We start from the raw sequence: 13,676 nt of genomic DNA, 5'->3' as shown, positions 1-13,676 counted from the left end.
AAGTCGCCAGGAGGAGTGCAGAGCAGCTGAGAGAGCTGTGAAGAGGACTAAGCCTCTCAGTGGCGCGCTGTGATTTAGATTGTAATAGTTTTCTGTAATCTCTTTCTATTGATTAAACCTCACATCAAAGAGGAGTCCTGCTGCAGAACCTCTCCTTTCCTGGTCAGAAATGCCATATGGAGGTAATCTTTCACCGTTGTTATTCTTGCTGCTCCCGCTGCTGCTGAAAGCCGCTCTTCCAGGGCGAGAGAGAGGGGAAAGGAGAGCAAGAGAAAACACACCCAGCACATCTGATTAGCACTGAGATCTCCCTCCACAATGCACCGTAGTTCTTCCTCAAGCTACGGCAGAAAGAAATGACAGCATACTTATCTTTTAAGAGTTTACTTTTCTTTTTCTGCTCCTGACATGCTGGGCACAATTCAGAAGAGGTGTGGAAAAAAAGTAATGTCGAAGAACAAACCTGTGTGATCTTTTGCAGATTGCTAGTCTCAAACATGATGAGAGAGAAAAAAACAAATGGGCAAAAGGGCACAGAATTCTAGCAGTTTTAGCAATATCTCACATTCAGCTCATTGAAATGCAAAACCAAGAGAAAGTGAAAAAACAAACCCCTCCTGCTAAAAACACTCAATTTACTGACAAGTAAATGACTTCATGCTGCCACTTAATCTCATTTCTTCCATAATGCCCTCTAATTAGCATATCAAAGTGAATTAATACTTCTAGGGTCTTAGCAATGAGGAAATCTGCTCTAGGTCTACAATAAGAGTGCCAAAAATTCTCCGAACACAACAAACAGCCTTGCATTGCAAAACCCATCTGTCTGTTTACCAGTCAAGTGCATCCCTCTCTCTTTCCCAACCACACAACACGGGCTACTGACCCAAGCGGAAAAATAGATTTAACTTAACCCCCCGCCCTTGACGCCATGCACCGAGGTCCCTGGTGAGTTTCTGAGATTCTAAGTGGGAGGCATACATACATTAATTCTCCACACAGGTTGAAATGGCCGTCGTATTTCTAACATGGATATTAATGTAAAGATTCTAGATATATATCAGGTACTGTTTCACATTTTTCCACTGGAGCTGTTTAAGAGAGCCTTGATACAACTACTCTACTTTTCTCCCAAAAATAAATTTTCTACTCAGTTTTGAAACACATACTTTAAACATAAAATAATTAAAGCCGTGCTTGTTTGTTGCACTGCTGTCAAATTCATGGTTGGAAATGATTTTCACCGGATGGGATCATTGCATGGTTAAATGACATTGGGATTGTGTGCCACTTGAACAGACATGAAAGGGGCAAAGATTCACAGGGGCATGTGAATGGCCCACAGTGGGAAAGGAAAACAACCCGGTCAAGAAGGCCACCAGACCAGCTGAGCTCTGTCAATGGCTAAGAGGGGGGAGGCTGTGACTCCAAACCACATGTTAACCACACGCACACTCACACAGATACACACTCACACAGACACACACACACAGATACACGCTCACACAGAGACACACACACACACACTCCAGACAGATACACACATCATCCATTCACTCTTTAAACAGATGTAAATACGTATGTTTGCTGTCATTGTTTACATGGCTACAATACAAACACTTCTGGTTTGATTTAGCCTGTTTTTATTTATGCTTGATACAGTGTGATCCAAGAATAATAATGAGCATTTTATATTTCCGAACATTGCTCTCTCCTTTGATTTACGACAAAATATTTTAGCAAACTAATTGCATTGAATTGCATTATGTATCTATTGATAAAGTATAATCAAATGAAGGTACTGGAGTATCTGGTTACAATGAGATCAATAATGTCCACCTGTCAAATGTTTTCATACATATAAGATGTAGACAAAACTGCAAAGAAGCTAAACACACACACACACACACACACACACACACACACACACACCTCTGCATTTCGAGGCACATCTCAATTCAAAACAGAAAGTGGATTTAAATTCATAAAAGTAAAAACAAAACTTTACAGCTACTTCCAAATGCCAAACGGCACACAAAACACACACTGATCAGAGGGACTGGGATAGAGAAAATGTACAACCAGAAGAAGCATTATTCCACAGCCATTTCTAAATTGAGTGCTCAAACAATGTAGTACAGAAGAATATTGTTTAGTGGAAAAAATACATTGAAACAAAGGCCATCAAAGGGATTAAAGAAGATTACAACAACTGAGCTGGTAAACAAGCTCATTTAAATAATTTGCATACTTGGAGACCCTATTCCTCATGCATATTTAATTAGATCTTTAATGTAATATGAAATATAAATATGTAAAAAGTAATCCAATATGTGCCCATGGAGATTTGAGTTCTACAGGTGGGGTTTAGATCTGAAAGCGTATAGAGAAAAATACATATCGTGTGTGTGTTTAGATTGATGCATGGATTCATCTGATGCACACACAGAAGCATACACAATACTGTATGCACAGTCGCTCACACACTATTACATCGAGCTAAACCATCCAGTGATCACTTTGTCCCTTTTTCTTACACGATCGCTCGCTCGCTTTCCCTCTTCCTTTTCGACAGGCATAAAGAATGCCTCAAGTAGGCAAGGCAGCCAAGCGGGCCCTTCTCTTGCCCCTGTGGACACCTCCTGTGGCCAAGAAGTTCATTAAGTTTTATGGTCTTCCCCAAGTCACTTCTGCTTATTATTAGCCCCACAAAGGCCACAAATCTGGCAAGCCATCACTATTTTGAAGCAGTAGCAAGTGAATGTCATTTAAGTTTGTTTGTATGATAGGCCACTTTCCTATGTTTTAAAATGGGTTTAAGAGTTTCCTGGTATTTGACAGCTGTCATCACTCTCTCTCTCTCTTCAGACACTAATATACAAAACTTAGACCTGACCGGCATGTAGGGGAAAATGTCAAATGCTTACATCACTCTTGTAATCTGATGTATTGTCTCTTGTAGTCATTAACTAATACAACTTTGCCATTGGTATCAAATATACCAAATATATCAAATATTCACTAGCAAGAGTAAGTATAATGCTCCTGGCAACAGATTGAAAAAAAACTTTCCACAACTTGAAATCTTTAAAATGAAAAGGACATTTTATATTAAATGTCATTAATAAAGTTCAATATTTTGGGCAAGAATAAGAACCTCTGCCTATTAGACTGTATAGTGTATTGGCCCAAAAAAACAAGCCACACACACTTTAACAATAATAATGATTGCGATATTTTGTATATGTTTCATATACACCTACAATGCTGAAAACTTGTATTTGTGTTTTACATTGCAGTGCAAACACATTTTTGTAATAGGTTTATATGTGAGAAGTTGACTAGCAGTAACCTCCTTTTGGCTCATAAAAATTGTGAGAGGAATCCTATCCATGAAAAAGACCTTCTCCAATAATGTGGGCATAAAATCCTTAGTATTTTTTTGTCATATCCAAATGTTCTATTATTTGTATTAGGTCCATACGATATCCATCTGGCTTTGGAATGACTGGCAACCTGTCCTAACAAAAGCATCATTGGCTGTGGTGTTTGTGGCTTCTTATGAGAATTCTCCTTTCACCAAAACCTACAGGCCCACTCGACCTTGGGTAAGCAACAGAAATTAAAAGGCGCATTATGATAAAATATTGTGCTATCAGTGTATCATATTTGATATGCTGCATTTGCTGTGAAGTCAGGATTGCATGGCATCGCAACACACAAGAAAGGTGCACAAGACAGGTTAACCCACTATTAACAACCTATTAGTTTGTGGATTTATTATGGTTAGAGTTTGAAAAAGGTGATCCTGAAGTCGCATGGTGCCACAATTGTCACTCACTGGCTTGCACATGCACAAACTCACTCACACAGTGGACACACACACAATGTTGTTGTTTGGGGGGCGTTTGTTTCCCCTTTCGTGTTTTACACATCATCTTACAGAAGGCTACTATAAGATGACCAAACAAATGTAATATAAAAAAATATATACTTAAAATTAAATTAAAATCTTAAATCATGTCCTACTTTCTAACAATGTGTGAACCCTAATACAATTACTAATTTGTATGCTACCCATTTGTATTAGGAAAGTCAAATGATATGCAGAGACGGGTTCTAAAGACTGTCCACGAATACCTGGCAAATATTTGTATGTGTTGTTATATATACTTTACACCGTTTCATTGCACTTAGCTTGTCACGTTAGAAACGTCTGACTTTATTGATCCAATGAATGCTGTATGTGCGTTACAGATGGCAACAACGGTTAGATAGACTGGCGCTAATAATGTCAATAGTGATCCTGTGGTCAGAAAACCTCATTATGCAGGAGATTACATTGTAACTGACACATTTTCGGATTAATTTAAATAGTGAAAACAGGGATGATCCCTGTAGGCTATACTTTCAATGTTAATAAAACACAACGACGCATTGTTGAGATGCAGCTCACATAATGGGCGCTGTGTGGTGTAGCCTAAAAACACCAAAGCCGGTGAATGTCCTTTATTTGTGCGAAACGGGAGAATGTGACGCACAGCGTAAACATGTGCAGGTTGCCAGCTTGTCCATGCCACGGCAATGGAACCACCTAATAACAACCCACTATCAATTTGTACGTGAGAGCACATCATACATTTTTTTTGTGGGGTATGGATGCTTCTTAACGGGTGAAACCATAGCCTACATTTTCCCGTTACAAATTTGCTCCGTTGCGGAGCTGATTCTGTCTCCCGCTTGATAACATCGGATAAGGCTGCCTAGAGGAAAATAAAGATGGCGGTGTGCAAATGCGTTGAGGTTCCGCAATGTTTCCTATTATTACAGTCCTCGTGTTGTTTAATCCTACACTTTAATGCATGTGAAATCTTACCAGTTTTCTCTTTGATCTCGCAGAGGACGCTGAAGAGTGCAGGTTTCATTCTGTGGCAGTTCAGTCCATGTTTCCTGTTTCAGTTTGAGACAAGAACCAACATTGAAATATAGTCACTATAACACCACAGTTGTTAAAACTTTTAAGAAATGACTGAATAATGTCTTTGCTCTTTACAATAACTTCGAGGTCTTGCTCACTTTGCACATGGAGGATCTGTAGGTAATGTTGACATGCATCTCAAAGTTGTAACATAAAGAGTTATTTGTCAACTCGAATGACAATGGATGCATTGTTTGTTGAAATACTAACTATTCTGTATGACTTCAAAGTTAGTTTAAAAAAAGTTTATTTGTTGAAAATTCACAATTGAATCTACTCTAGAGTGTACATTCAAAATTGTTACTAATGGAAAATAACTTGCTATGGAATTAAATTAGGACATTACCCAACGTTATTTTAAAATATCATGAGTTACTGTGAAACAGATTATTCTACAAATACGCATCAGTCAATGTTTACAGTAGCCCAGCCTACCAATACGTAACATTATATGTCAATGAAATATATAGCCTGCACTTTCCCCTAAAAGTTTATGTAGACTCCACACAAGGCAAAGATGCAAGTGTCAAAACTGTTAGAATTACTGGATGACAGGTGTTAACTTTTTAATATACACTGGTCGCTGCAACTATTTGTCCGTGGGTTTCAGGTATGGAGCCTCATTTTATAGCCTAGCTACCTGTTATTACATGGGCATTAATTAGCTATAGTGCGTAATGGTGCGTAAAGTGTTTTGTAGTGAAAACATATAAATGAACCAACTTTGCTTGCGCCTCGTCCAGACTTTGGTCAGTAATGGTCATTATTTGATGCAGAATGTCACCGATATCTTGTTTTCGCCCATCATCTGTCCCATCGTGTCCATGTGGAGGCTGCAGTCCCATGCCTCCTTGTACGGAGTGGCCAGCCAAGCTGACACCGCCGAGAGCCTGCATGATCCGGGCTTGTTCGTCCATAGTCAGCCGCAACAGAATCAATGCACTAAGCCACACAAACGGAAATTTAGCTTGAAAAACTCACATACAAAAACTACTAGTACATGTGTTGCGTTAAGGAGCTGAATATTGGTGATATTGCGCTTACGCGTATAAGAAAAAATAAATAGGTGAGTACCAGTGATGGTATCAATATCGCGTGTCCATGTAATCACTTTCTTACTATCTTGTTTATTTACGGTCCGAAGTGTGTGTAGTTATGAATGTTTGTGTCCGAAGATGCATAAGCTATAATTCTTCAAAACTTCTTTGTCAAAATGACAGCCGCTGTCCCTCGTATCCTGCACAAGTCCTCTTGTCAATTCGTCTTTCTCTTTAGATTTGACGTGTTGGGTATTGCTGATCCTTGCTGATCTCTCATTTATTAGCGGTCTTCTTTTGATTATGTTTCCTCTTGCAATTCCTCTTGTAAATGTTCAAATCCACATTATTGTGAGCGCGAAAAATATCCAAAGTGAAATAAAGCAATGAGCAAGTGAATGAAAAACATCAACAATTAAAAACAAACACCACCAACACTTAGGTAGTAAATGAGTACCTTCTACCTGTAAATGTATAGCAATTATTTCCAAGATAACTGCAAATTAAATAAATCATTAGCGGCATTGGTAGCCAAATGCAAAAATAAAAATATGAAATGTAGAAAAAGTTAATAGCGTTAGTGGAAAAATTATAGAAAAAAATAACAGCGAGAAATTAATTAGGCTACACGCTTTAAAGCGATGCGCAAAAATATCTGCCTGCTGAAATTTATGAGCCCGAGCCTCTGCCTGTGTGCTTTATGTTGTTTGATGGCAGCGGTAGTGAGCGATTGACAGTGTGCCAATGCCACTCACTCAGTGCAGACGTGTCAGAGCAAAAAAATACTAAATCGGAATAAAAATGCACGCTCCGCCCTTCAGAGGAGGGGTCTATATTCTTGTCACTTCTCTCTGGAACCCCGAAAATAAAATGCTAGAGCAGTGCTTGAGATTGTTATTATAATGATGAAATAACGGTGGAGTCCCACTTGTCGTATGCCTTACCCGTGGACGTGCACCAAAATGCCGTCATTCTCCACACATAATAAAAAATTGGAGTGTAACACACAAAATAAAAGGCTTAGCAGAGTTTTATATAGTTTGATACAGAACTGATAATGAATTGCACTGACTCTTCGCTTCTCAGGGCTATGCTATGTATGGTCGTCCCTACCAAGCCTTGCCTCATAGGGTAGGCAAGCAGTAGACATGTTTATAATATTGGAAGTAAACCTCATCGACCAATCAACGCTGTGTTTGAATGCGACTGACGACCAGGGTGACCTATTGCTGGCCGATGCATGGTCCTGAAAGCCCACCCACCACATCCCTTCATGTACTTCTACAAAGGACATAGAAGGAAGAGGCGAAGCGAGAGGTTTCACTCTCCCCAAAATCTGTCCGAAATAATCCTTATGCGTTTCTATGGGCTTATTTTGGACCTCTGCTTGTCGCCTTTGGGACAATTACTCCAATTGTTAGGGCAGAGACATGAGCATCTCTTCATTATATACAGATCTCTGATAGTATATAAACTTCTGATTGGTCGTTGCTACGGGTGACATCCATAGCACAAGCAGGCAGCACTGCTCAGCGCTCCCCTGCAGTTGCTATGGCAGCAGACAAGTTGTTGAGCTGGATGCAAGGCTGCAACCATAGAGATCCTATTAAATAGTATTCTAGTAGTCGAATTCCTAATTCTTGGGCAACAACATTTAATCATCATCTATATACCCACCATTCATATAAGACAGGTTTTAATGAAATGTCACCTTCATGCAAGCACTCTAGAATAGCAAGTGTGGGAAGAGTATCTCTGTGCAAACTTGTCAGAGAGCTCCACATGTTGGTGAGGGTGTAGGTCACACAAACTGTGGTGGTGCAATATGAACCAAGACATAATAACTAAATGTTATCTTAATTCATTGTAAGTATAACATTGACAAAATTAATAAGGCTATACAGAATCTTTGCCTCTAGGGGTGCTTTTGAGCCAAAGGGGGTCCCCTAAATGGACAGCTATTCTCCAGAAATTAACTCAATAGACAAAAAGGGGCTCATCCATGCCCATGAGCAAAAGCCCTGTTAGCCTAAAAGAAAAGATTATGTGCTTTCATTAGTTACAAAATAAACTTAGGTACTGTACAGCCTCTAATGAAAACTGAAGGGAACCCCTTTTGGCTCAACAGCATTCCCAGAGCATGAAGTTCCATATAGCCTCTCTAATTCTGTCAAAATAATTTGCAACCAAATTGCAACAAAAATTGAAAACTGTTATTGGATCATACAGTCATCATAAAATATAACAACAAAAGTGGTTTAGTGTTGTTTATCAGAAAGGAACACCAAGAGGTTTTACGTCACAAAATAAAATCAAGATTACAATGTAGCCTTTGGGAAAAGTCATACCACTGAGTGAACTATACACTACACTGTGTACTGTGTACCTTCACAAAATTAATGAAATAAATCCAAGAGAGATTTGGTTCTGGATTGAATCAAGAACTTAAAATGTCTGAGGGTTGAGATCACCACAAACAGCTTCTAACAAGTGAACTGTGTGGTTCCGCTCCTTTCTTATTCACTTGACCTTGAAGTATCAGCTCAACACAGTCTTGAGTTTAGTGAATGGGAGTCCCAGGACTACTGCATTTATCATTGAAATACCGGAGCTGTCAAGTCACACTGCATACCTGTCAAGGAGGGCTCAAAGGTACAGCTCGAGCTCCTCTCCTCTGTTGCAGTGCATGATTCTTCATTGCATTGCATACCATACCTTTTCACCATTGTTTTCAGTCATATGTCAACATAATTCATTTCCGTCATATGACAGCCCCCTGCAAAAAGACACAGTACCATTACAAATTCACCACCCTATGTTTACATAACCAGTCATGCACTACTGTCATAAAACAATGTTTTCAATTCTGAAACCATATTATTAATCTAAAATATATTATTTATTCTACTTTTATTAATTTCCCTAATCATTTTCAGTAGAAAACCATTGCAAAAAATTAGTACGTAATAAAAGCCTCTTCTATTGCATTTATAATGCGACTGCAGTTGATCTAAAAAGGAGTAAGATGTAACCGAAAGTCAATTTTACTGTATACCTGGTATTTATTTTTAGTTGATTTGTGTTAATTGAAACATCACCACTTCGATGAAGAAAAGTTGAACATTTGAAATTAATTATTGCTGTTATGGTAACACCTCTTGAATCAAGGGGGAAAAAACAAGCGTCACATTACATTGCATATGAGATCATTTGATCATTTTAGGATCGACCTTCTGTGGACTTTGTCAAGAATGGACATGGTATTGGAGGAAAGGATGTGTGGCATAACATATGTTTAATGCATGAGGACGTATTACTGAGCCTCATCAACTCACCATTACTAATGAAATGAGGACTTTTAAAGCAGAGCATGCTCGTCTGTTTGAGCTACACATGAGTGTGCAGAGACAACACTTTGTCATCTGTTCAAATGTATATTATGCTTTGCAATGTGACATCTGAAAAGACCCACAGGTGCCATAGAAAGCAGTGACTGTGTTGTCATATTTCATTTAGGCATCCTTCTGCAAAGCTGTAATTGCCTAATTAGCTTGTTAATTAGGAGATTAGCATTTACTGATAGAGTGGCTTGCTCTGTTTTGATGGGAGGGATACAGTTTAAGTGAGGAAGTTATGGGTGCGTGATTTTAGAAGGCTGTTGTCTGCAAGGGGTTAACGGGAATACTAAAGAGTATTAAAAAAAGAAACATGAAAATTCTGTAAACCACCAAGTGCTGTTGAACACAAAACAAATGAATCAACAACATTTCCAAATGAACTGAAAATCCAAATGTTTGCGCTTTTAAGCTGAGATCAGCGAAACAGCACCACTGGCCGACCCACCACCATTGTTATTGTTTTTGTTGCCGAGCTAAGGAGCATCTTCCAGCATGGAGGAAAAAAATTGCTCTTCTATCGCACGTGCAATGATGTCAGTGGGGAAAAAGCGGCGTTTGTTGTTTGCAGTAACTTCTTTGTTGTTGTAAAATCGCAAACGGACGTGGCCGTTTCACCAGTAAGGATTGCAGCTTTAAGATATCAAAATGATATGAATTAATAATGTATATCTTATTGTTATGATTCATATTTTGTATGTTCAATAGAACTAGAGCTGCTGGTAATGGGTCTACCTCTGACCAATGGTACAAAGGAGCGGTGAGATGGATCCTGGTCTGAGTGTCGCCTCTATGATCCCCTTGTTGAGGGAGATTCGAGGAAATGACCAAGCAGACGGTGCCAGAGACATTACTAACCAAATTATGAACAGTCTTTCATTTGGTTTGTGTACATTGTTTATTTATTTCCCGGCATTTGTTCCAGGCTTGCACTTTGTCTTCATTATTGCTGCACATGTGAAAGATGAGAGGTACTGTGACTGTTTGTTGCATCTGTTTATGGCTGTAGAGGGGTGAAGAAACATACATGCTGCCTGCATTTGGCTTGACTTTTAGGATCTTTGCTCATGTTTGCGATAATTTTGCATGATACTGTTTCAGAAATATCAACCTATGGACATTTTTATTGACAATGTGAGGTAAATATATGATTTGCTTCAGGCTCTAAATCCATGCTAAATTTGTATGAAATACGACATGCAATAGATGTTTAGTGATTGTGTATTGCCTGCATCGACTGTTCCAAAATGAATCTATGAAATGGTCTTATTCATGGAAAGGGATAACTGGTCCAAGAAAATCGTCAATGCTGCCTACTTTAAAGCTGGAATCTACATTAGGGGAAACAGCGCCATTGTTCGCCCCCAGCGTATTTGTTAATTCTGTTCTGTTTATGACATGGCGAAGAGGAGCATTGAGTATGGTGGTAAATATGCAATACGTACTCTGTGGTTCTGTGCTATGATGTAAAATGACATACTATGATGTGCAATGATGTAAAATTATGTGCTATGATGTGCTATGATGTCCAATGATGTCCTATGATGTGCAATGATGTGCTATGATGTGCTATGATGTAAAATGATGTGCTATGATGTGCAATGATGTGCTATGATGTAAAATTACATGCTATGATGTGCAATGATGTGCTATGACGTAAAATTATGTGCAATGATGTGCTATGATGTGCAATGATGTGCTATGATGTGTTATGATGTGCTATGTTGTCAGAGGGGAAAAACATTGTTCGTTGTTTGAAGTAATTTCTTTATTGTTGTAATATTGCAAACAGACGTGGCAGTTTCACTATTACTAAATCCAGTTTTAATGTTGATTCTTTAGAAGTCCATGTGTGTGCTCTTTGCAAGTGCAATCTTAGTGTAGGGGGGAAATTAACAAACCATTAAGAATGTTTTAAATGCACAATTAGCATGCTGACATTTCTATAACATATTCATGAGCAGTAATTTTTATAGGGAATTTGCAGACCCTTTTTAAAGCAATATAGTCTAAAGTCTGTCTGAAAAAGAGGTCTCAAGATGGGCCCTGATTTAATGGGTCAATAGAAATGAGTAACCACCACTATATCTGGGTTAGAGCATGTGCCTCTCACCCCACACTTCTTTATCTTTGGCCGTTCCTGCTTTGTAGACCATGGCTGTTTACATTGCTCCACTGTAGATGAATAAACTCTAAAGTCCATGATACGGTACATTGGCAGCTCACCACTGTAATTTTAAAAGAATAAGATGAGGGTGCCAGGGTGTTTGTGATGTGATATGTGGTTTATGAGGTTGAATAAATGAAGCCAGAAAGATAAATGTACTCAGTCACAAATAAGCTTGAGAATATGACCCTCATTGGCAGGGTCAATCCCCCCCTTGGGGTGTGCCGTGGCGGAAATCTTTGTGGGCTATACTCGGCCTTGTCTCAGGATGGTAAGTTGGTGGTTGAAGATATCCCTCTAGTGGTGTGGGGGCTGTGCTTTGGCAAAGTGGGTGGGGTTATATCCTTCCTGTTTGGCCCTGTCCTCGGGTATGAGATGGGGCCACAGTGTCTCCTGACCCCTCCTGTCTCAGCCTCCAGTATTTATGCTGCAGTAGTTTATGTGCCGGGGGGCTAGGGTCAGTTTGTTATATCTGGCGTACTTCTCCTGTCTTATCCGGTGTCCTCTGTGAATTTAAGTATGCTCTCTCTAATTCTCTCTTTCTCTCTTTCTTTTTTTCTCTCAGACGACCTGTGCCCTAGGACCATGCCTCAGGACTACCTGGCAGGATGACTCCTTGCTGTCGCCAGTCCACCTGGCCGTGCTGCTGCTCCAGCTTCAACTGTTCTGCCTGCGGCTATGGAACCCTGACCTGTTCACAGGACGTGCTACCTGTCCCAGACCTGCTGTTTTCAACTCTCTAGAGACAGCAGGAGCGGTAGAGATACTCTTAATGATCAGCTATGAAAAGCCAACTGACATTTACTCCTGAGGTGCTGACTTGCTGCTGACAACTACTGTGATTATTATTATTTGGCCATGCTGGTCATTTATGAACATATGAACATCTTGGCCATGTTCTGTTATAATCTCCACCCGGCACAGACAGAAGAGGACTGGCCACCCCTCATAGCCTGGTTCCTCTCTGGGTTTCTTCCTAGGTTTTGGCCTTTCTAAGGAGTTGTTCCTAGCCACCGTGCTTCTACACCTGCATTGCTTGCTGTTTGGGGTTTTAGGCTGGGTTTCTGTACAGCACTTTGAGATATCAGCTGATGTAAGAAGGGCTATATAAATCAATTTGATTTGATTTGATTTGAATGACAATCGGCACAGTGAATCTTATGCCCAATTGTTTCAACACAGCCTGATCTCATGATTTAGTGTTTTATATTTTTGGGGTAAACATTTGCCAACCCGTTACCATAAACCTAACCCTGACTCTAACCCTGACCTTACTCCTTACCCTTGCCTTAACCTTAACCTACTGTCATCCTACAACTAACCCTCATCAATATCTGCAATATTGTAATTATTCGCCTACCTCATGCCTTTTGCACACATTGTATATAGACTCCCCTTTTTTTTCCTACTGTGTTATTGACTTGTTAATTGTTTACTCCATGTGTAACTCTGTGTTGTCTGTTCACACTGCTATGCTTTATCTTGGCCAGGTCGCAGTTGTAAATGAGAACTTGTTCTCAACTAGCCTACCTGGTTAAATAAAGGTGAAATAAAAAAAATAAAAATAAAAATGCAATATGTACAATTAACAATACTGGAAATCCCAACACTATGGTTTGAAAGTCTTGTCCCTAATCCCAAAGTTCCTCCTATGTACCCGTCAAAAGAGAGTCAGGAATTTAACTGTGAGAGGTATTCTGGGGGAGTGTTTCTTTGGGAAGTCAAGACAGATGTGAGAGATCAGGAGCAGGCAGTAAGCACAAGGGAAGGTGAGAGCTACACAGCTATACTGCTCCCCATGATCAATCATACTCTACTTGTCCTTCCTAGACTCCAGCTGTTACACTGTCTCCACTGAATGCACTGTTCGCTTTGCTTAAAATTATTACACAGGCTATAAACCCTGAGAGTGAGGAGACCTGTTAATGTGGGTCCATGTAGTGGTCGCAATAACCTTTAAGATCGGCCAGTGGTGGGTTGGACACGGGCCATATATCCCGTCCAATACAGGATCGAGAATTGACTTGAGGAAGCATTTAAGGCCTTTCCCTTTTAATTGCCACTCACTGACTGTTTGCTGCAGTTCCATTGATTATTTT

General features: G+C 39.6%; 1 protein-coding gene across 6 annotated transcripts in view; it reads right to left on the bottom strand.

Annotated features, from left to right (window-relative positions):
- The window catches only part of LOC135514160 (pre-B-cell leukemia transcription factor 3-like), a 74,856-nt gene extending 67,723 nt beyond the window's left edge, over positions 1-7,133 (bottom strand). For all 6 annotated transcript variants that reach the window (XM_064937405.1, XM_064937407.1, XM_064937409.1 and 3 more), the window contains exons 1-2: positions 5,702-7,133; positions 4,877-4,950 (exon numbers count right to left, since the gene is read on the bottom strand). In XM_064937405.1, the coding sequence (XP_064793477.1) occupies positions 4,877-4,950; positions 5,702-5,895 (268 nt within the window). In that variant the 5' untranslated portion in view covers positions 5,896-7,133. The remainder of the gene's footprint in view (positions 1-4,876; positions 4,951-5,701) is intronic.
- Positions 7,134-13,676: the final 6,543 nt, after the last annotated feature.

Source organism: Oncorhynchus masou, chromosome 25 (assembly GCF_036934945.1).
Source record: "Oncorhynchus masou masou isolate Uvic2021 chromosome 25, UVic_Omas_1.1, whole genome shotgun sequence".
In the NCBI taxonomy this organism is placed as follows: domain Eukaryota; kingdom Metazoa; phylum Chordata; class Actinopteri; order Salmoniformes; family Salmonidae; genus Oncorhynchus; species Oncorhynchus masou.
The sequence above is the reverse complement of the archived record's forward strand: the minus strand, read 5'-3'. Positions and strand labels throughout refer to the sequence as shown.